The sequence below is a fragment of the Notolabrus celidotus genome, chromosome 12 (assembly GCF_009762535.1).
Source record: "Notolabrus celidotus isolate fNotCel1 chromosome 12, fNotCel1.pri, whole genome shotgun sequence".
NCBI classification, from domain to species: domain Eukaryota; kingdom Metazoa; phylum Chordata; class Actinopteri; order Labriformes; family Labridae; genus Notolabrus; species Notolabrus celidotus.
Window position 1 is genome coordinate 31,521,276 of NC_048283.1, and position 24,984 is coordinate 31,546,259.

At 39.1% G+C, this 24,984-nt stretch overlaps 1 protein-coding gene across 2 annotated transcripts in view; it reads right to left on the bottom strand.

Annotated features, from left to right (window-relative positions):
* Positions 1–1,634: 1,634 nt before the first annotated feature.
* The window catches only part of faxcb (failed axon connections homolog, metaxin like GST domain containing b), a 30,798-nt gene continuing 7,448 nt past the window's right edge, over positions 1,635–24,984 (bottom strand). For both annotated transcript variants that reach the window (XM_034697018.1, XM_034697017.1), the window contains 4 exons: positions 23,313–23,509; positions 16,880–17,097; positions 5,811–5,927; positions 1,635–5,420 (listed from right to left, as the gene is read on the bottom strand). In XM_034697018.1, coding sequence (XP_034552909.1) covers positions 5,098–5,420; positions 5,811–5,927; positions 16,880–17,097; positions 23,313–23,509 — 855 coding nt within the window. In that variant the 3' untranslated portion in view covers positions 1,635–5,097. The remainder of the gene's footprint in view (positions 5,421–5,810; positions 5,928–16,879; positions 17,098–23,312; positions 23,510–24,984) is intronic.

The window sequence follows — 24,984 nt, forward strand, 5'->3', positions numbered from 1 at the left end:
GCCAAATGTTAGCAGATGCCGTATTGGAAATGCTGAACACAACAAAGAGGCGGGCCTTTAGCTTTTTTGCTAACAGCTACACAGTGCCCACCTGTCAATCCAGACAGCCCTGTCCTTATTTGGGCAAAACTCTTAAGTTAAATATCTTATAAATACTGAGTTATAAAAATCAGTGTTTCTGCAGCCAGCCTTAAGAGGACGCTCGATGAACTGCAGTTTTTAGCACTTCCCTGTGGGCTTCATATTTTAAAAGCGGAGGTTGCCGCTTGGTGCTATAAACACTGGTAAAATAAAATCAGAGTAGCATGGCAGGAAAGAAAAACAGCAGCAGACAACAGGGAAAGCAGGTGTGTACATATAAAAGTCAGAGCTAAATTTGAAACACTACTTTACATTATGTATGCCACACAGATGCTTATTCAAATATACACGTTTCCTTTATTTCTTAAGCTCTTCTTAACTTTCACCACGGAAGAGAATGTGTCTGAAAAACTGCCAAGAAACAAATAGAAGAAAACGTATGGAGGACTCGTCTAAATGCAGTGATTTGAAGAGAACATGTAGACAGTGTGTAGAGTTGACAGGATTGATCATGAACATGTTCTATAGGTGAGGGGGCTGGTGTGGGAGGTAGCCACCGGCTCCAGTAGTCCAGAGAGCCACAGATGCTCCACTGTTTGTGTGTTGACTCTCAGTAATTTGTTTGCTCTAATTTGTTTTTCTGTGCCAGGGGAGTTCCGATTTTAATTTTGCTCTGTGTGTTTACCCCTCTTTGTGGATCGCTGATCTGTTAAGCAGAGAGAGGGAGAGACAGTCAGTGTGGAGGGTGGGCTGTTCAGAGAGCCAAATTAAAAAAGGAGCAGTGCAGATTGTTTTAAGCTCTGGCAGCCCCTCCAGGCCCAAAGGCCTCGCTCGCAGCCTGCACCTGCTCCGTCCCCCAGGAGCATGGTTCCTGATCCGTGGCCCTCGCTCCTCCCCGGGCCCCTAGCCCAGCCGCCTCTTCTTCTCCTCTTCTCTCCTCTTCTCTCCTCTCCTATAATTCCTATTTCTTGTCCGTATTTTTCTCCTCCCTACCTCCTTCTCTCCCTTTTCTTCCCTTCTGCAACCTCCATCCTTCTCTTCTTAAACTTTAACTCTCCATCTCTCCCTTCCAAAACTCCTGATGCTCCTTCCCTTGTTCCCCTGTGACTTCCCTCTATCCCTTCACTCCTCAGTCCTGGCCTCTTCACCCCTTCTCTCCTCTCCACCACCTGCTCCTCTCCTCCTCTTTATCCCTCATTCTCCTCTTGCTCCTGGTTACGTGCACCTTTTGTTTTGCCTCTTTGCCCTGGCTCAACTTCATCCTAATTTTTTCCTCACCCCCTTTATAACTTTTTTTCTCTTCCAGCTCCAGCTCTCCTCTCCTCTCTCCTTCTGTCTCGCCTCCAGCGGCTGGCAGAGTCTTAATCAGCTTGCATCGCCTTGAATGATTATAACTTATTAGCCTGATTGAAACACAGAACACACAGAAAATACAGTTAGAGGTAGGACAATGTAACACAGTCTGGAGACAGACCACTTAACCATAATGAATAAAACAGCATAACATCAACCTGAAACACACAGGGCTGCAAATCAAACTCAACACAACAGTGTTTAAAATTGTCACAGCTATTTTTTTTTTATTGAAATCATCCAGTCGCTCTGTTCATGACTGCACATCCATAGGTAGTCTGCTCAGTCAGTCTGCTCTACATACAGTATGATACACATTGTCACACATAAAATATTTACATTACCCAAGAAGTAATGCAACGACATGGATCCAGTAAGAAGACAATTAGTTTTAATATGGCTTGATTAAAGCAGTCCAACTGTATACAATGTCCATCCCGGATGATGCGACTGAAACGAACACAACCAAGGCCAGGGCGGGGTTAGAGTGCGAACCACAGGGCGACACAATGGAAGAAGGCTCCCTCTAGAGTCTCAACATCTGGATCACACACGGCCTTCAATCGCTAACTTTATCTCATTAAAATGGTCAATTCACCAAACTGCAAAATATCTTCACATACCTTCTTAGTAACTTCAAGTGGTGTGTAGCCATGCAGATAGTTTTGTTTTCTGGCTCCGAATTACTCTGTGAGATCTCTGTTTCCAAAGCAAAATCAATGAAGCTAAAGTGAATTGAGGTTTTGGTGCTTACAGAATTGAAAAATGACATCTTGAAGTGCAGGGTTAGCTCAGGTGGTAGAGCAGGCGACTCAAAATCCTTGACACATTGGACTCAGGTTTGATTTTGATGCTTGTCTACCCCACGCTACATTCATCCAATTTACTGTTTCTCTTCAACCTTTTAATGTTAACATGTCAAACTTGTTAGAAAACAGCTGCATTGAGCTGGCACTGAGCAACACTTGTTTTCATTTGTTAAGTCCAATATGATATTTGGTATCCACACAACCCTTGAGGGAATATCTCTAAAGCAGCTAAATGCATCATTCTGTTCACTACCTTCTGGCTAACTTGGTCTGTTTGATTAAAAACAGACCAAGTCTCCTGCATTAAAAAAAAATTGACGGTAGTGTAATGCTGCGAGTTTAGAAGTGAAGTGAAACAAACCAGAAGAGGTTTGGGATAAAAAACAAAACCATATCCATGATGTAAAAGATGCTGAAACGCTCCTTTAGCTCAGGCAAAGTGCAGAGCTTGATTCCCTGTAAGTTCGTCAAGCACCATTTCGTTTCATTGATAATCTGTCAATAAACATACATAAAACACAAAATGGTTTCATTCTGAACTGAAACTGTCTTCAGGATGCTTTGAAAAGCGTTTGACGATACAAACACGGTGTAAAAGAAAAAAATAAAGATAAAGGTAAGGCTGTTTATCTTCATAAAACCATGTGATGTTCACAAGAAAGGAAAAGGAAAGGAAAATAGAAAAAAGGAAAGGAAAGAAAAATGAAACAAAGAAAATATAAAGGTAATGAAAAGTATAAAAAGAATAGGAAAAAAGAGAAGAAGGAAAAAGAAAATAAACTGAAAAAATAAAGAAAAGGCAAAGCGAAAAGAACAGAAAATAGAAAAGGAAAAAAGAAAACATGGAAGAGAAAAGAAAATATATAGCTTGTCATTTCAGAATGTCAACTTTATAAATCTCCAAAGTCATGCTCGGTGTGTAGCATTTCAATTGTTGTCATCAGTTATGATTCACCTGAATTGTTTTTCAGTTTTCACTTTAGCTTTTTTTTTAAAGAAAAAAAACTGTTGGCAGAATTTTTTCAGTGGGTTATCTACAGAAATAAGGATGAGACTTCAGTATAAATGAATACTTGATGTATATTTTCAAGCTGTGAGCACCATTAATATTCCCTCTTTATTTTATTGAGCCAGTGGTAGAAAACAATCAGCATAGCTCAACACTACTAGATATCAGTGAGAGAGTTTTAACAGTGTTGTTATAACTTGATGAGCTGACCCTTGACATCTACTCTATATCAACCACAATCTTTGTCTTACATCAATCTTATTGCCATAACAAACAATCCAACAAAGCTAAATGTGGTGAACACTTCCCCCAGACATTTTGATCCATTTCATCCACAAGGTTTTTTTTTTCTGTTTTTAAATTGCAACATTTCTTTCAACTGATTTGGTATTCTGACTGTCTCTGCAAAGAATTCTTCATCTACTTTATGACATTCACACCCAGGAAAATTCCCATCCACACATCCAGCATAAGCAGCATGGTCCCCTCCCAAAACAATCACTATCAGAAAACCTGGCGTCCTCAAACTACTGATACACACATCTATGTTTCCCATTCATTTGGCTTTTCTACCTCTATAGCAGACTGTTCCCAGTGAAATAAGGTGAAAATAAATTTCCACTAGTGCAAAATAACATCTCTCTTTGAGAGTAATACGAAAATAAACAAACTAATATACATATTTGACACATAAGATCCTGTAAAGAATAATTAAGTGGCACTGGTAATAAATCACATAACTAAAAAACGTTGCAGACCTGTACCATGTTTTGTCCGTGTCTTGAGTCTGAGAGAACTAAGGCTGATATGTCTGTATTTATGCAAATGCATGCATGTATTTCTGTCCACACACACCCTGACAGGTTATTTATAGATGAGAACCATGATATCTGAAAGAGGAAACATCTACTTTGTTTAACGGGCAGCAGTTCAGGGTGCAATGACCTTGAATGATGCAGAATAAAGGTGGCATCAAGCTGACAGCTGACTCCATCTAGTGGTCACATAGTCAAACAACAGTTCATTACCAGAGAAGTTGTACTGAATGAGTGAAATCTCAATCTTTAACAAAAACAACATAAATAATTACTTAATGGAGATAAAAGTTAATTATAACCAATAAATAAAACAGGCACAAATCTGCTCCTCCTTCCTTTCCCATCCTTTCTATAGAACTACGACGTGCATCTAGAGTCTGACGGAGACATACATCATGTTTGATACAGACTCTCCCGTTATACAGGAGCATGAAGGACATGACATGAGGATCGATTTAGAGCGTGGATTGGGACTCAATGTCATCTGTACTTCCTCTCCAGCACTCGCATGGTTAACAGCTGAGACACAGCAGCTGTTCCTTTTAGCCACATGATCAATCTCCACCTGTTCACATGGGTTTGTGCGTTAAGACACATGGCAGAGTGGTGATTAGTTGCATCGTTTCATACCAAGTGAAGTGCCACCTGTCTTTTTTTTTCCACGACACTACTTTGTAATCTCTGCACTTTTCATGAGATGACATGTTTCCTATAAGTTAACCTTCACACGCCAGCTTCTGTATTGGGACGAGACAAATAAGGCAAAGAGGAACTGTCACACAGACAGTTCTGACATAACAGGAGGAGAGAAACCATGCAGTAGCATGTTTATTATGAGGTTCAGTTTCTATGCTCTGCACATGAACACCCAGTCCTGGAAGGTAAATCGTTTTAGATTTTGGAGTTGGAGGAGCTGGAATATTTCGATCAACTGTGTGAGCTTTTGTCTGGCAGCATCTCTAGACCGCCAGACTTTTCCCACCTCCTGTCAGTTTCAGTCAGTCAGCCAATCATGGCCACTCTCAGGTCAAACCTCCAGGTCGGGCATCAACTCCTCCTTAAGCTGAATGTCATTGTCAGATCCTGTTCCCACGTCCGAGTCAAAGAGAGACTGGTCAGAGTCAGGGGAGTGTGTGTGCGTGTGTCCGGCTGAGTGGCTGCTGCCGTCGCTGTCGTCCAGAGTGTCAGTCCTGGAGAAGAGGCCTAAGTCTAGCAGGCCTGTAGGAGAGCCGCCGCCATCGCTGCTCACACTCTCTCCATCGTAATAAAGATCCTCCACCTCCACAAACCACTCGGGCCAGAACCTCCTCCGCATCCGTTCGCAGAACATGGCCAAGTTGATCAACTCTCCTGTGTTGACAACAGATACAGAAGACAATGTGAATTATTAAACACAGTATATCTCCTCACTATGAGCCTTTTCCTCTGAAATTATAAACCAAAGTGACATCAGAACATCTTGATTTGTGACAGTACAAGCTCTGATTTTGCTTTCTGAGAAGATAAGCTACCGAAATGTTACCTTCTCTATGCAAGCTTTGAAAGCAAATCAACAGCCTGTCAGCAACACTGCACTACAGAAGAGTGTCACTGCCATCTAGTGGCTGTGAAAGACAAATACATCCACAATGTTCTACATATTACAACTGTATCTGACACAATATTGTTAATAACTACGCTCAAACAAAACAACAGCAAGTATACACAGACTTCATAAGCTGGTACCACAGATCTACTGACCTTTAATAAGTTGCTCTGGTCGTGTCCCAGGCAGAGTCCACATGGCCTGGGCTAGATGTCCAAACACTGTAGCGTCTAATGTCGACACCTTGGAGCCCATGAAGTACTTCTTATCTCCTACAGGGCAGAGAACAGACAGCTATTTGAAGTTCTGATGCAGATAAATGTTGTGTGAGCTAGCCCACTGTCATTCATTACAAAAATGTAATCTGAATACTTTCATGAAGTATTTCCAAACCACTCCAAGCCCTCAGAAACTATTATCCTTCTTTCATACAATTTAATTCCCTCTGTTATAAGCAAGAGAGTGAAAGCAGCATCTTAATTTCTCATATTTCATACATTTATGTGATGTGTGAAGACAGAATTTGCTGTGCAGCACACACCAACACAGACACACACGCAAGCAGACAAGAGATGAAATGAAGCCAAACATGAGTCAAAAACAACTGCTTGTGTTCTAGTTTGTTTCACGGTTAGTCACCATCAGTCTGTATTTTTAACGATTGTTTCGACTTAGCATTTTGTTCCATTTCCCCTATTCGAGGAAAATATCATAGACTGTCTTGTTGAGGTTCTATTCAGCTCTGCAGTCTCAGACTAAATACACTTTTCTTGCTTCCTTAAGATGCTTGTCTTTATTTATTTTTTTATTTTTTATTGTTATTTTCGTGATTGACAAATATGCGAAAGGACAAAGTTGTACACAAGACATGACACAGAACAGCAGACAACCAACAGAAAGTATACTGGAAGAGAGTTGAAGGCATTTCAACAAAGTTGAGATGACTGCTGTAAGATAATAATAATAATAATAATAATAATAATATAATAATAATAATAATTACAATAATATAATAATAATAATAATAATAATATAATAATAATAATAATAACAATAATATAATAATAATAATAATAATTATCATAATATAATAATAATAATAATAATCATAATAATATAATAATAATAATAATAATAATATAGTAATAATAATAATCATAATAATAATAATAATAATCATAATAATGTAATAATAATATAATATAATAATAACAATAATAATAATAATAATATAATAATAATAATAATAATAATAATAATAATATTAAGAATAATAATAATAATAATAATAATAATAATATAGTAATAATAATAATAATAATAATAATAACATAATAATAATACAATAATAATAATAATAATAATAATAATAATAATAATAATAGATTGATAGTAGCAATCGGAAAGTTGTCAGTTCAAAACTGAGGGGGTAGGAGAAGGAACAAGCAACAAAATAAATAAATAAATTGAAGTAAAGAGAGAAAGAAGAAAAAAGAAAAAAGAAAAAGGAAGGGCGCCGCCGTGTCCATACAAACAGGCACACACACACACACACACACACACACACACACACACACACACACACACACACACACACACACACACACACACACACACACACACACACACACTTAATTTCAATAACATAAGTAATAATACTAATAATAACAAAATAGTAATAAATAAATACAATTATATGCAATGACCTAAAAGTGAGACTTCAGGGCATCCAACATGTGGTAATGGTGAAGGTGATCTCCCATAGTACATTATTGTGCACAGTCGGGCTGACCACCATGAATACCATAACAATGGGTGTGCTGATGCTTGTCTTTATGAATGAAAGTACACTGTTGACTTTTAAGGCACTAGGAGGGTCAGGGAGAGATAAGTCAAAAATGTTTCAGGGTTTGTTCACCCCCTTGAAAACCAACCAAACAAACATATTCTCTCATTTCTTCTCAAGGTTCCTGTTTGAAGATCATTTCAGTGTGATTCGGACAGGTTTTCTGGCACTAGCTGTAATAACAATAACGACAGAGGGGAAGGAGATTTAATTCATGGAGCTCCAAGCATGAACAAAACATTCAAAACATCTACGTCACCATGACCATAATTCATTGGAACACCTTACTGAAAAGAGTTTTCAAAGGAGAGAAAAAAACTCTGAAAAATATCATTTCAAATGGATTTATTTTGGTAAATATCAATGAGCTGAACACATCTGTCTCCTCTGTTGTGCGACTCTTTCTTTCTGTCCTTTATATCCTGACATTTTGCCCTTTAGGTAGAGATTATGTGAAAGCAGAAAAGAATCAAGAGGTGAGAGATTGAGGTTTGACAAGCACAAAGGTTTCCACCTAAAATAGAATCATGATCGATGAGGTCATTACTCTGGATACAACAGCCCCCCTCCCTCTTTAGTTTGGAACCATTAAGGAAGCTGCATCAGTCAAGGATTTCTCCAATAATGTGAGTTTTCTAAAGTTAGTACTTAGCTGAAAAAGTATAGTTGAAACAAACAAAAAGCTGAAGCTGATGAAGAACAGCTCAGCCTGATAGATATCGATCAACCTTGTCTGACAGAGAATCAGAAAGCTGGAGTTAAAACATTCGTCCGAAATGGCCTGAGAGGTTTGATAGTCTTCCTGTCTCCGACCAGTCTCCTCTGCAAAAGTGCTGCCACTCTTAAGAGCATTTTATTTTCCTTAATACTGTGTTTTCTTTGACTTGTTGTCTCTTCTGACTGTCATTTACTGTATGTAGAATATATATCATTAATAAGTATTCAATGATACCAAGAACTTCTCACTGAGCATCAATAACCACACAGTCACACCCTCCGTAGATTTGGCATCATCCTCGATCCCATTCCCTCCTTCAAACCACAAATCAGAAACATAACCAAAACATCCTTCTTCTACCTCCATAACATTGCACGGCTCAGATCCTCTCTCCTCCTCTGCTGCTGAAACCCTCATCCTTCCACAACCCCATACCTTCATAACCTCCAGACTGGACTACTGTAACAGCACCTTTTACGGCCTTCCCTCTACCTACCTCAAAAAACTGCAATGTTCTACAATGTCTACTATGTTCAGAACTCAGATGCCTGGTTACTCATCGCACCAATCCTTCAGTACCTCCCTTTTCGACTGAGGCAGTCTCAGGGTCGGTTCGGAGCCGGCGCTCAATTGAGAACCGTTTAATCGTGTTTCAACTGTGAGTGAACCGGCTCCTGGTGGGGAAAAACTGGTTCCCAAGCGGCTTCAACTCTTTGCTGGTCTAGAACCGCGAACCACTTACGTCAGGGGGCGGGGGGCCGGACTTGCAGTGATAAAAAAACACAAACCAAACGTGTTCAGCCATTGCCCTGCAGTGAAAAAATTTAAAAGAAAGACCAATGGATTCCAAGGGAAAGCAGTGGTCGGCCGAGGAGCCAAGCTGCCTCCTTGCTGTCTGGTCCTCGCAGGAGATCCAGAAAAAGCTGGAGGGATCGACCAGGACCAAAGCCATTGTAGAAGAGATCCGGCGAGAGATATCAATGGCAGGGTTCGACAGAAGCATCGACCAAATAAGCAACTAGCTAAAAAAGTTCAAAAAGGACCACCAGGACCAAAAAAAAAGGACCTGGTCGGAGCGGACGCCCTCGAGGAACCTGAACTTTAAGGTGCTTGATGAGGTGCTAGGTGACAGACCGTCATGCTGACACACCGGGGCCTTTAACTCGATGGCGGTCCTTGAGTTGATGGTTGATGATTTGCTCTACAGATAATGGTAAGTAGTGTTGTTGTTTGTCTTGTTTACAGATATGACATGTGCTACTCACTTTTTATAATCGATACAGCACCGAATCCACTTCAAGATCCTGCTCATCCCCTACAATGCCTTCAATAACCTCGCCCCCTCAAACGCCACTCCCCATGTCACCGCCTCAGATTTTCAGACACTAACTCCTATCCCCCTCCATCACCAAGACAAAGCACCGCACCTTGGGGGGACAGAGCCTTTTGCCATCACTGCCCCAACTCTCTGGAACTCTCTCCCCACAAATATCTGCAACTCTGACTTTCTTCACTCATTTAAAAATCACCTCAAAACATACCTCTTCAAAAAGGTAGACAACACGTGACCACTACTCCTTCCCCATCTCTGGTTCTGTATTTTATTCTATTTTTTTTGCACCTCATGTACATTGACTTTGAGTACTTAGAAGAGTGCTATAAAAAAATTAAATTAAAATACTGAACTAGACCCATTTTTCTTTTTACTCAAACTGTGTTAATCCAAAAATATTTGTAATATTATTTTAATCTAATTTGAATAAGTGTATGACGCAGAGTGATTCTTGCCTTGAGGGTTCAAATCTGATCCTGATTTGAGAAGTAGATGGGTAATTATAGGTTTTGAAGGTGTCCCATAATGATCTTTGGAAGTTCCTGGAATGATTTACGACCCACAGATTTCCCCCGTGACGATATATGAAAATCCATTACCCTTTGTTCCATAAAATTAGCAGTAACTATAATGAAAATTAACCCCTCCATGCTTAGTGTAACAGGGCGATGCAGGTCTAGTTTTTGCATCATATCCAGAGCAGCAGAGATGAGAAGATTCTGTGGTGTGAGACAGTACAATGTTTAAACTCAGGCTGGCAGGGCAAACAGAGGAAGAAGATGTGAGGAATTTTGGGCAAATACACATGAATGAGATGAAAGAGGAGCTTGAGACAGAGAGAAGCCTTTCAAAGACAGCCTGCTGAAATGTCTTAGATGAGTAATGCCAGTTCCAGTTGGAGAAAGAGAAAACTTCAAGATAAAACTTCATGAAGGAACCCTCGGGGGAAAACAAAGGAGGAGGAGGCCTTAAGAAAAGGTCAAGAAGAGAAAGCAGGGCCTTTGAGGTGGAAACTAAAAAGATGGCTACCAACACAAGGATGAAAAGTCAGAGATGCAGAGGATGAGGGAGGCTTTTCAACAGAGGAGGGTAAGATGACAAGAGAAAGAGAAGTCTTCCACAAAGAGCTCAGCGGACAAGGCATGGAGGGGAGGTCTATTAGACTGAAAAAGATGCTATACTTGACAACAAGGAGATGTTTAAGACAACTAGGACGTCCTATATAGATATGGGAGCCTTACCACTGGAGAGCCTTCAATAAAGAGCTTAAGGAGAACTTAAACTTTACGAGACAGGCTTCAATGCTGACAAAATCCTCTGTGTGATTCAGAGACTCAAAGCTGAAGATGGAAAAGGAGGAAATGGAAAGATGAGGGAGGCCTACATCCAAGGAAAGTCAGAGATCCAGAGGATGCAGACAAGATGACGCAGAAGAAAAAAAGAAAAAATAACTGGTGAAAAGTGGACAACTGGACAAGTAAAAACCAGAGACATGAAGACACATATGCATCAACACTACACAACACATCAGAAATTCCTGATGAGCTTTCACAAGGTTTCATCGTATCAGGCGTTTTCTTTCTGATATCCTGTTTGATTGCATATATGATCCTAATCAAAATAAAAGCCCTTTATGTTCTGCACTGATGAAAGTTGAACCCAGGGATTCATGTCTTTAAACAAATCCACAAAAATAAATCAAGAGAAATGAGAGGAAAAAAGTCCAGCAAAAAAGAGTAAAATTGAAAAAAATAAAAAAAACTTTATTTAAAATTAAATGACGAGCCCCATATCATCAAAATGATCAGCCAGTTATTGGTAGACATGCAGGTTTTGTAAGTAGACAAAGTGATTCATTAAAACCACATCTCCTCAGTGCATTAATATAGTGTGATGTGAGGTGTGTCTCCTCTGACCCTTATAGTGAAACTAATAATAACTAGTTATTTGAGAATATTTACTGTTAGGTCATTAATATTTCTGACACCATGGTTACATTTGAATGGGAATCAAAGTGCAGTCCACTTCTGGAATGTCAGCTAAATGATTCATGAAAGTGTCCACTTTAGTTATTTGAGCTCTGGCTGACGGCGTCGACCACATCATGCCAAAATGTGAGAACGGCAAAGCTGATTTAAGCTACTAAAGTAAGCTTCGCATTCAGGTCAGGCTCAGTACATTTGCTTTGCGCGATGAAGGCTCAGGGTTTAGGGAGATGGTAATGAGTTAAACACCTGTCAGTTTACAGTGTAACACAAATATCATCACCTTTTCTGTGAATTTTTATATTAAAGCTGTAGAAAAAAAGTGTCTCAATGATAAATAAAAACAATTACTGACTAATTTAGTTCAAGTGAGGTCACAGATATTTGATTTTGGTGCAAACATTTTCCAAACGTTGATGGCTCACAGCTGAATTTTAAAAATAAACTCTAATAATGAACACTTTGTATTTTAAAGCAACAGACTGCACCAGGGGAGCCAGATGCCCCATGAAATAGAGGACCACGAAGATATAAAATACAATTTTAAAATCAGCTAATGACGTCCAGCCATGAATGAAATGTCAGGCAGAAAAAAAGCACACCTTTTCAAGGTCATAATCACTTTATGTATATTTACAGGAGGTAGCCAAAGAAGTACAGGACTGCTTTTACTTTCCAATCAAAAAGCTCATTAATTAGGGCGCAGATTTATCCTAATGTTTAAGTTGCGCGCCCATATAGGGGGCAACCTGGGTTCAATTCCAGAATAAAACTGTGTGAAATATATATTTTTCCCTTCAAGGATGACATATCAAAAGTAACTCTTTTTCTCTTGAAGCTAGGAGAGCTGCACTTTTAGCAACAACAGATTTTCGATTCCCCCTTTTGACACTTGAGTCGGGAGGAGCCACAGATAAAAAGCAAAGCTGTATGTTTGTAGAGTGTACTTGATGCTTTCACTCTAAAACTTTTCCCTTTTAGAACAAGTGCTTCCCATTAAAAGAGCACAAACAGATCAATGCAAATCACTTCTCATCAGACTTTGTTCCCATCTGAACACTCTGATATTGTATCCCGTGGCAGACAAACAGAACTTGTCTTGTTTTCATTTATCTCTTCTATCCCTCTCTTTGTGCAAATACAAACACTCTGATAGATTTTATGGACTTTTGCAAAAATAGAAACTATATTTACAGTACCAGTCAAACGTTTGGACACACGTTCTCAATAATCTACAATGTTGAAAACAGTTAAATAAATTAAAAATAATAAGAAGGCGTGTCCACATTTTTGACTAGTATGGACATGCAGTAATAAATTACGTTTTCTGACAATTTACAACAACTGCATGCTACCCATTAACCCTCCTGTTACCCTCAAATTTACTAACATCTGTTATCATAGGGGTCAATTTGACCCCAGCAATTTAAACCTCCAGAAACAGATTGTTACCCAGGTTTATGATTCAGGTACTTTATGTTTCTTTTAGGTTAGAAAAATATATGTTATAGTGACCTCAATGTCATCTAAAACAACTAAAACAAATGTGTGTAAAATGTTGATATTTCTAATGTTGTATACAGCTAAAACAGCCTGGGGTCAAATTGACCCCAAGGAACACCGATGCGTAATTTTTTTTCACAGGAATTTGGAACAAATCAACATTTTAATTGAATGTTTTCCCAATTGTCCCCATTAAATGAGGAAAAGTCATGAAATATGAAGCCTAAAAATTCCGTTAATCATTAATTCAGAGATGTTAAACATTGAATGGGGTCCAATTGACCCGAGGGTTAATAGGAGGGTTAAAGGATACACAAGTTAAATATCTATTGATTTACTATATTCTCTCTTTTCAGCACATGCAGAATGTGCAGCTGTGAGGTCACATTAGCAATCCCACAATCCTCCTGTTGTTCTGAGCTGTTTAAATCATTTCAATATCGCACATATCAATATGGACACCTTCTGTGCCTGACCAGACAAACATCTTTTCTTTATGCTGTCACTAGAAGGTTCAATATGGCTATCACAACACATGACCACCATGCCTTTCACAACATGTGATTACAGACATGACTCTGTAGTGGAAGTCACTGCATTAAAAACAGACATGACTCTGTAGTGGAAGTCACTGCATTAAAAACAGACATGACTGTAGTGGAAGTCACTGCATTAAAAACAGACATGACTCTGTAGTGGAAGTCACTGCATTAAAAACAGACAGGACTCTGTAGTGGAAGTCACTGCATTAAAAACAGACATGACTCTGTAGTGGAAGTCACTGCATTAAAAACAGACATGACTCTGTAGTGGAAGTCACTGCATTAAAAACAGACAGGACTCTGTAGTGGAAGTCACTGCATTAAAAACAGACATGACTGTAGTGGAAGTCACTGCATTAAATACAGACATGACTCTGTAGTGGAAGTCACTGCATTAAAAACAGACAGGACTCTATAGTGGAAGTCACTGCATTAAAAACAGACATGACTGTAGTGGAAGTCACTGCATTAAAAACAGACATGACTCTGGAGTGGAAGTCACTGCATTAAAAACAGACAGGACTCTGTAGTGGAAGTCACTGCATTAAAAACAGACATGACTGTAGTGGAAGTCACTGCATTAAATACAGACATGACTCTGTAGTGGAAGTCACTGCATTAAAAACAGACAGGACTCTATAGTGGAAGTCACTGCATTAAAAACACACATGACTGTAGTGGAAGTCACTGCATTAAAAACAGACATGACTCTGGATTGGAAGTCACTGCATTAAGAACAGACATGACTGTAGTGGAAGTCACTGCATTAAAAACAGACATGACTCTGTAGTGGAAGTCACTGCATTAAGAACAGACATGACTGTAGTGGAAGTCACTGCATTAAAAACAGACATGACTCTATAGTGGAAGTCACTGCATTAAAAACAGACATGACTCTGGAGTGGAAGTCACTGCATTAAGAACAGACATGACTCTGTAGTGGAAGTCACTGCATTAAAAACAGACATGACTCTGTAGTGGAAGTCACTGCATTAAAAACAGACATGACTCTGTAGTGGAAGTCACTGCATTAAGAACAGACATGACTGTAGTGGAAGTCACTGCATTAAAAACAGACAGGACTCTAGTGGAAGTCACTGCATTAAAAACAGACATGACTCTGGAGTGGAAGTAACTGCATTAAGAACAGACATGACTGTAGTGGAAGTCACTGCATTAAAAACAGACATGACTCTGTAGTGGAGGTCACTGCATTAAAAACAGACATGACTGTAGTGGAAGTCACTGCATTAAGAACAGACATGACTCTGTAGTGGAAGTCACTGCATTAAAAACAGACATGACTCTGGAGTGGAAGTCACTGCATTAAGAACAGACATGACTCTGTAGTGGTAGTCACTGCATTAAAAACAGACATGACTCTGTAGTGGAAGTCACTGCATTAAAAACAGACATCACTCTGTAGTGGAAGTCACTGCATTAAGAACAGACATGACTCTGTAGTGGAAGTCACTGCACTAAAAACAGACATGACTCTGTAGTGGAAGTCACTGCATTAAAAACAGACATGACTCTGTAGTGGAAGTTACTGCATTAAAACAGACATGACTCTGTAGTGGAAGTCACTGCATTAAACACAGACATGACTCTGTAGTGGAAGTCACTGCATTAAAACAGACATGACTCTGTAGTGGAAGTCACTGCATTAAAAACAGACATGACTCTAGTGGAAGTCACTGCATTAAAAACAGACATGACTCTGTAGTGGAAGTCACTGCATTAAAAACAGACATGACTCTATAGTGGAAGTCACTGCATTAAAAACAGACATGACTCTGTAGTGGAAGTCACTGCATTAAAAACAGACATGAATCTGTAGTGGAAGTCACTGCATTAAAAACAGACAGGACTCTGTAGTGGAAGTCACTGCATTAAAAACAGACAGGACTCTGTAGTGGAAGTCACTGCATTAAAAACAGACAGGACTCTGTAGTGGAAGTCACTGCATTAAAAACAGACATGACTGTAGTGGAAGTCACTGCATTAAAAACAGACATCACTCTGTAGTGGAAGTCACTGCATTAAAAACAGACATGACTCTGTTGTGGAAGTCACTGCATTAAAACAGACATGACTCTGTAGTGGAAGTCACTGCATTAAAAACAGACAGGACTCTGTAGTGGAAGTCACTGCATTAAAAACAGACAGGACTCTGTAGTGGAAGTCACTGCATTAAAAACAGGCATGACTCTGTAGTGGAATTCACTGCATTAAAAACAGACATGACTCTGTAGTGGAAGTCACTGCATTAAAAACAGGCATGACTGTAGTGGAAGTCACTGCATTAAAAACAGACATGACTCTGTAGTGGAAGTCACCGCATTAAAACAGACATGACTCTGTAGTGGAAGTCACTGCATTAAAAACAGACATGACTCTGTAGTGGAAGTCACTGCATTAAAAACAGGCATGACTCTGTAGTGGAAGTTACTGCATTAAAAACAGACATGACTCTGTAGTGGAAGTCACCGCATTAAAACAGACATGACTCTGTTGTGGAAGTCACTGCATTAAAAACAGACATGAATCTGTAGTGGAAGTCACTGCATTAAAAACAGACATGAATCTGTAGTGGAAGTCACTGCATTAAAAACAGACATGAATCTGTAGTGGAAGTCACTGCATTAAAAACAGACATGACTCTGTAGTGGAAGTCACTGCATTAAAAACAGACATGACTCTGTAGTGGAAGTCACTGCATTAAAAACAGACATGACTCTGTAGTGGAAGTCACTGCATTAAAAACAGACATGACTCTGTAGTGGAAGTCACTGCATTAAACACAGACATGACTCTGTAGTGGAAGTCACTGCATTAAAACAGACATGACTTTGTAGTTTTTTCTCTCCACTTTTTATAATAGCCTCAAAAACACTATGGGTTGGCACTTTGTTGCTAAATTGGTGTACTACATTGTTAAATGTCTCGTACAGTGTGCACCAAACTGAGTCCCTGAAGAAACTAATGACTGTCTGTTGTTTTTAGTAAGAAAAAAACAGTCTCTGTACTAATGCAGAGGGATTTAAATCAGAAAAAATCATGCCATTATGTTTATCCAAATAATAACTCTGGTAACTCTAATATTATATTATGTAACAGAGTTTGGGTAATCTCTTGATCACGTAGATTACTGCTCATAAATGTGATGAGGTAAGTAGTTGTCCTAATGGAGCACGTTTTGTTGACAATGGTTTGGCAAACAGGCATTAAGAACGCTCATCGTACACACACACACACACACACACACACACACACACACACACACACTCCCCTTACCCAGCAGTGTGGCCAGCGTCCTCATGTCCTTCTCCATTAGCGTGTAGACTTCCTCCTTTGAGAAGCGTCCAATGCCGTGACCGTACATCTCCCTGCGCACCATGCTGCCGTTCAGGTGACATAGTAACCACTTCAGCGTGTCGCTCAGAGGGCCGCTCATCGCCAGCAGCTTCTGGGTTTCCTCAAGATTGTCCACCCACTGACAGTAGGCTATTGTCCTGAAAAACAGAACACAGTGTGAGAGTTAAGAACAACACTTGCTGCAATATGAATCTGCTCACTGGCTCACATTTGAGGAGAGAAAGAACTGTTTTGCAAAACAGAATATTAACAGGTTGGCATGTACAGTATCTACTTCAAAACAGACGATATGTTATCACATTTGGTCCTGCCCTAAATCAGCCTCCTTCTGAGACCTTGGGTTTGATTATATTTAATAGCATTTAACAAAACCATTACACTAGACCCACTTCTTGCTGTCTTTGGTTCAGTCGACACAAACCCATACATTGATAAAGTTAGGGTAAGCTATTTCCTTATCCTTGGTCAAGGCAGATGTCTGTCTAACATGAGTCTGGTTCTGCTCGAGGTTTCTACCTGTTAAAAGGAAATTTTTCCTTGCCGCTGTAACTTGTTAAATACTGTGAGGTGCAATGCTCATGGTGGATTAGATAAGATAAGATGGAGTCCTGTTTGTAAGAGGGGATTGGATCTTATCCTGTCTTGGTGATGGGTCTTTGTTCATAATGCAACAGAGTACGGTCTAGACCTGCTCTGTTTGTAAAAGCGTTTTGCGATAACATTTGATTTGATGTGGCGCTATATAAATAAAGATTGATTGCGATACAAATTGTCTAACAGAGAAAATACATTCATGAAAACCTCACTTGGGTAAATGGCTGACCTCCTCCAATATATCTCCCTCTGAAGCCACCTTGGAATGCCATCTCAGATGACACTTTTGTTTATAGAGCTGTCACCAACCCAATTTGTAACACGCTGATGCTTGCAGGTTTTTTTTTCTTTTTTATTGGTGCTGTAGATTTCATCACCTCAATCATTACACTATAGCTTCTTTCTATTATTCTTATCTTAAAAACATTTGGTGACGCTGCTTTCAGACACTATGCTCCTAAACTATGGAACAGCATGCTGGAGGATCTGAGAGGTGCTGATAGAGATATTGAAACTTTTAAAACGTAAACTAAAAACATATTTATTCAGTCTGGCTTTTATGTAGGATTTAACAATTTTATTACTTACTTTTTAATGTTATATTGATTTAAACGTTGCTTTATTATTGTATCAATTTTAACTGTTCATTTTGTTTTAATTTATCTAACTATTTATTCATTTATTTTTATTTATCTCCTTAGTTTTATTGACATTTTTAGCCTTAATTTTATATTTTCAACTCTTATCCTTACCCTTTTAAATGTATTTATTTAAACTGTTTATATTCTTAATATTAATTTGACGCTTTAACGTATTGTAATTACACAGATTTTTATTTTTGTCAGTGTGCATTAGTCTCTATTTTAAAATCCATTTTTGTTTTTAATGTCTTGCCATTATTTTCTTTCTGCTTCTTTCTTGTTTTCAGTTGCTGTAAAGAACTTTGGGTTGCATTTGATTTTTATGAAAGCTGCTATATAAATAAAGCTTGATTGATTGATTATTTAATTATTCATTTCTATTCCGTCTGCTATGTGTATCTTGTTAATTGTGTTTTTTCTCTGCCTAAAAATCTATTTTAAAAAAGTGAAGAAAAAGAAAAAAAAAAGGTTATCACATTTGATGGACAAAGATTCCAAGAGCATCACGATCACAGACAAAACCACCATTTTCTTATTTTCCGTTACTTTACAACAAACAACTCATGATATTTGATCATGCTATTTTTAGAAAAATATAATAAGATACAAATGATTCTCAAGTAATTCATTCTTATCAGCTGCTCGATGAAAAACAAAAAAAGGAAAGACAAACAGCTTAACAATACTGTCTACAATATGACATTCTAATCTTAGCTTGAGCCCCTGCATCCTCTTACCATTAGGTTTGCAAAATTCAGGGAATTTTCGAAGGTGACCTTCCATGGGAATTAAAGTGAATTTATGGGACTTAATGTGAATAAACCAGGAATTTACTAAATTGAAGGTTTGCTCTTAATAAGGGAACTTAAATATAGTTGGGGAAAATATATTTTAGCATAATCCTGACTAAAACAACCAGATTTCATGCAAGTACAGTTGAATATCTCTGCTATTCCTCAATCACATGCACATAGCACACTGCTTACTGCAGGGCTATTGAGACCACGCCCCCTACATGCAATGTGCATTCCTACATCACATGTACAGATGATTTGTAGAATCCTGGACCACACTTTTGAGCCCAGAGCAGCACAAAACTATTGAAGCCACACATTTGAGCCTGTGGACTACACAAAGTGAAGTAAGTTTGGATGATATTATGTGGTAATATATTTAACCAATTTGATGTATGGTTCTAATATTTAACTCACAAATATCACATTTAATTGCATTATTTTGGATGGATGTCTGCTTAAAACAAAACAAATATTTATGCTTGGATATAATGCATTTCCATTAAATTACCCTCAATTCCCAGTTAATTCCCATAACTCCCACGGAAAGTTTACAATTTGCAATATTTCTAAAATTCCCCAGATTAACTTCCCATGGAAATTTACTGGGAATTTTCCATCCCTTTGCAACCCTAGTTACCATCAACCCTTCACGCTATGATGATAAATTCTGTCCTAATCAATAAAAGTGCATCTCTCCTCATGCTCCACTGCCACATTTTTCAGCTGGACTGCTCTCAGCTGTCTGCAAGGACACAACACACACCACGCATTCAGCTGTTAAATCATTCAGGCTGCTGTCATGAGCATGAGGAAATGTCTGGACTTGTCTTTGCTGCCTCTCATACTGACACAGGTACACAAGGAAGAAATTGCATCATTAGAAATATAAATTGAAAAAAACGTAAATTAAAAAATGTTACACCCACGTATACAGGAGTGTCCCTTTGTTTGGATTCCACCTGACTTGAGTTAGTATAAAAATAGGAAACCTAAGCAGCCACATGAGCCTCTCTGACATCAAATCTGTGTCAGGCAGCAGACACACACACACAACCTGATTGTCTGTGTGCAAACAAGCCAAACACGAAACCTCACAATCCCTCTTTAATTCTGCATCTCTTTATCTGCACCCAATCCTTTGTGACCACTAGAGATTTAGCCAGGGAAACCAATAAGAGACAATTGTTTTACCTTCATCCCATTAAAAATACACATTACAGCAGACTAACTGTCTGCTCCTTGGAACACTCGTTGTTAATGTTTGTCCGGCCAAAGCTGTTTGTGCGTGCAGACGCTAATGAGATTAAGCTGCTTTATTCTTACACACTTTCTCGCAGCACCTTGTTAAAAATACAGAGCGAGCTTCTTCCTCAGCCTGTTTGAAGGCTGGGAAGACTCATGACAGATTTCTGCTGGGAGTGACTGATCCATGAGCTGTGAGACGAGCGGAAAGGAGCCTATGTGTCCAGCCTGCAGTCATTCAGATGACTCTATATGACTGGTCGCTCAATATAAATTGAATTAAAGCATCTGGCCAGCATTATATGAGGGAGTGGTAACTGTCCAGTGGCCCAACATTTCTTCCTTTTACATTATCTGGTGCGCCACAAGCATCTTTGCTCCCAGCTGTTTTTTTTCTGTGTCCTTTCTGAACCTTTGAATCGTAAATGATTTTCCACATGGCCCACGACATTTACGCCTGAAGGCACAACCAGCTACAAATAATGGTTCTATATCTCCACTTATATAAAGACTGCATTGTAAGATACTGTACATACACTGTATGCTGTCCAGATGCAACAAGTGGACAATGAAGCCATTGGTGAAATATTAGCATAAATTGAAGATGCTGGCGAAAAACATCCATGCTAGCAGGATATCAACTGAAAGGAACAGATGTACGAAATTAACAAAAGCGTTTTGAACACCATTTCTTGAATGTTGAGAATGAGTAGTAACAAGTTTCCAACTGCAATAACTAATGGCAGACACCCTCTCTACCTTTAAGAGTAGGCTTAAAACTTTCCTTTTTTATAAAGCTTATAGTTAGAGCTGGATCAAGCTTGGACCAGCTCTTAGTTATGCTGCTATAGACTTAAACTGACACACTAGGATCCTATCTTTCCCTCTCTCTCCTCTGTATGCCTGTCAATTACTTTAACTCTTCCTGTCCCATTAAAGTTACTAACCATAGACCTTTCTGGAGTCCCTGAGCTCCCTTGTCTCGTAGGTTCCTCTGGATCTCTGCTGCTGTGGACGTGCCAGACTCCAGCTGCTTTAACTTCTACTATCCGTCTCACCACTATCATCTCTCTCTCTCTTCATGTTCCTCTATCCCTCTTTCCAACACCAATTCGGTTGAGGCAGATGGCTGTCTAACATGAGTCTGGTCCTGCTGGAGGTTTCTGCCTGTTAAAATTAAGTCTAGAGTATGTTTAGTCTCTGTTTATAAGGCATCTTGTGATAACATTTGTTGTGATTTGGCGCTATATAAATAAAGATTGATTGATTCAAAAACTAATGGTAATGATAAAGAAACAATTTCATAAATAGGGCAACAGTTTGGCTCTTTTACGTCCTTATCGTTATTATTACTGCTAATCATACATTATCCCTTACTTCTAGAACACCTATAAAGTTGTTCTAATAATGTGTGAAATTCAAAGCTTATTTACACAGCACAGCAACAACAACATGCACATAGCAGTTTGTTCGGAGTCATTGTTTGTGCCCACCTGGTGAGTGGAAGCCCTTTATTCACTCTCCTTCTAGGTTTGTTTTGATCTTATTAGCCACTAAACACTCCTCTACCTTCACCAGCTGGACGTTTTATGTAGTCTTCCTGCCGTTTGATGCTCGTCAGGTAGCGTGATATAGTTTTAACAAAGTGTTTATCACTGGAAACAGCTGTCTGCTGCTTGTAATTAGGAACAGAACACAAGAACAGGGAGCTAAAGGGGCTGAAATGTATCTAAAGGGCAACTTTCTATGACAAGAGAAGCATTCCCATTACACAGCAGATATTGAGCCAATGCTAAATCAACAATATACATTAAGAAGAGGAGCTATATACAATGTTACAATGTTACAATGTCATTTAGCAGACGCTTTTATCCAAAGCGACGTACATACGAGAACAAGAACAACACAAGCAAAGATCTAGACAAGAGGAAACAAGATCAGTAAGAGTAACAAAGTGCTTCAAGTCAATTTGGGTGCAGGTACTGCCAAGCAGTGTAAAGGCAATGCACAAAAATAAGTGAGGAATTTTTTTTATATGACAATAATTGAAAGAAAAAGGAGTTGAACAAAGTCTTTGTTGACTATTTTCAGCAGTTGGCCTTCAGTTTCTTGCTTTCTTATTTCTATAACATCATCAGTCAGAAGAGCAGAAAGGAAATGACCTAAACATCAGTTTTTCTTGTTGGCCTGTAGCTCAGTAGCTCAAAGAGCAACACGCCGCCACACTGCCCTTCCCTGACATAAATAATTGAATCAATAGGTCTATATGTGGGTCTAAAGATGGCAAGGAGTGGGTGGAGGATCAGAGGAAGGAGGGCAAGGAAGAGACATAAGAAGAGAGGAAGGAAATGGAGGTTGTGGGTTACATGACTGACCTTAAAGCTCAGAATAAATGTTATGGAACCTCACAACACTATTTAGCCAATTACATCAATTCTACAGTAAAGCCTCAAACAGCCTGAACGATAGGACTAAGATCCACAAGTTTAGTCCAGAATATCTCCTTACATTATTAAACGCTGAAGAACAGGCTTCCAGACACAAAATTAGACTGTGTGGTTAAGTGTGTGTGCGTGTATGTGGGGGGGGGGGGTTATTGTCAAGATGGATAGAGCTTTTAGGTAATGGAAAACACTCTGAGGCTCTCTGGGCGTGGGAGGAGTGGTAGACGACTTCCTAGCAGCACTGTGTTTCTCACCCAGAGGTACTTGAGTGACTCACCACGTTGAAGGATGGATGATATAGAGTGATGGTAAGGATAGTGTGAGCCTGGGCTGGAAGGCTGCATGAATAATGCTTACAATAAGAAACACCTTAAGGAGGGAGAAGACATGCAGCAAATGGTCAAGGCTGGGAGTCGAACCAGGGATCTCTGTGTAAGGACTATAGCCTCTGTATATGGGGCGCACTTAGACTATAAGGCCACCGGCACCCCGTGTACTCTGCCCTTTTAACAACAGCTGTTTCATAATCTGATTGTTCCATTAGGATCACCGGTCACAGTTGCAGCATTGGGAATCCCAGCTCCTATCATGTTTCCTTTGTTCAAACATGAACTCTGTGTAATGAGATCCCTACCAGTAGAGGTGTTCCTCAACCATTTTGGTTACAGCTCGGGACACAGCTTTCTCCTGCGGGGTGAGGTTCTGGTTGAGGTTGACGCCCAGCTTCTCCTCCAGAAAGTCTATGATGAACTCTGAGCCTGACGCCTGCTCGTGGTTGTACTCCATCCAGGGCATCTTGCCCTGTGGGGACAGCTTCCCATCGAAGTAGTTCTGCAGAGGGAAACAAGAAAAACTTGTACAATTCTACAAATATTGAAGGGTGAAATGATCATATGGCTTTTAAATGCAATACACTTTGTCGCTTGCTTTGAATGTACCCACTGATAGGTTGGTATTGTCCAATCAGTGGGTTGGGATTCCTCAACAAACTTAAAACAAAAAGTTCAGCTTACTTTTGTGGAGTTAAACATTTTTAAATCATGACGCTGTATATATTTTTGAAAGACTCTAAAACTGGAAAAAAAATGCTTCACCCATCCACTAACCATGAGTGAAAAAAAAGTTTTTCTCTTATCATTCATATTCTCTGAAAAATGGCCAAAAAAATCACAAATTCTGCCAGGGTATGTAAACTTATGAGCACAACTGTATATTTATATTTTTGGGGGCTTTTTTTCCTTTAATGGGCAGGACAGCTGAAGGGAGACAGGAAATGTGGGGAGCAGAGAGAGGGGGAGGACATGCAGCAAATGGTTGCACTGCAAAAACAAAAAAATAAGCAATCGTTATCGCCGGATTCCTAGTACAAAATGTCTCATTGGACTTGCTACAAGCCACATTCACACACCAAGTCCGGATACATGTCTTATTTCAAGATAGTATGACAAAAAAAATAAGACCTGATTTGCTTGTAATGAGTAAAAACAAATCTGCCATGAGGTAGGAAAAATATATTTTAAGTTTCTTGAATCAAGACATTATTCTTGTAGACTTTCCTTACCCCATGGCAGATTGTTTCACTCATAACAAGCAAATCAGGTCTGTTTTTTTTCTAGTAATATCATAAAAATTCTGTTTATCAGGTCTTGTCAGGCAAATGTAACTTATATTTAGTCTCACAGGATATTTTTCATTGGAAATGAGAAGACAACATTGGCTTTGTTTTAATGTTTTGCTGTGTGAGAGTGGATTTGAACCTGCGTCCTCTCGATGAGGGCTATAGTCTCTGTATGTGGGGTGCGCTTAGACCGCTAGGCCACTGGCACCCACAGAATCCATTGTTTTTTAAGATTTATTAACAACAGAGACCTGAAGTAAAGATAGCTAGAAGTCTCAAGCACAGCTTTAAATGATCCTTTATTAACTGAGTCAAAATTGTGAGTGCAATACCCAACACTCTTTTTTTTACCGGACAGGTAAAATCCAATTTAGCCTGTTTTTTCACACAAAATAACATGTTTTTTTATAGTTCAGTTTAGTTTAAGACAGATAAATGTATGTTTTCAAAACCCAGAGAGGGATTCACAAAAGCACAACTGAGCTTAAAAATCTATTTGTCTCATCACTATCACCGTTCCCTCTCTCTCTTATTCTCCTCTATCCCTCTTTCCAGACCCAACTCAGTCGAGGCAGATGTCTGTCTAACATGAGTCTGATTCTGCTCGAGGTTTCTGCCTGTTGAAGGAAGTTTTTCCTCGCCGCTGTAACTAGCTAAATACTGCGAGGTGCAATGCTCATGATGGATT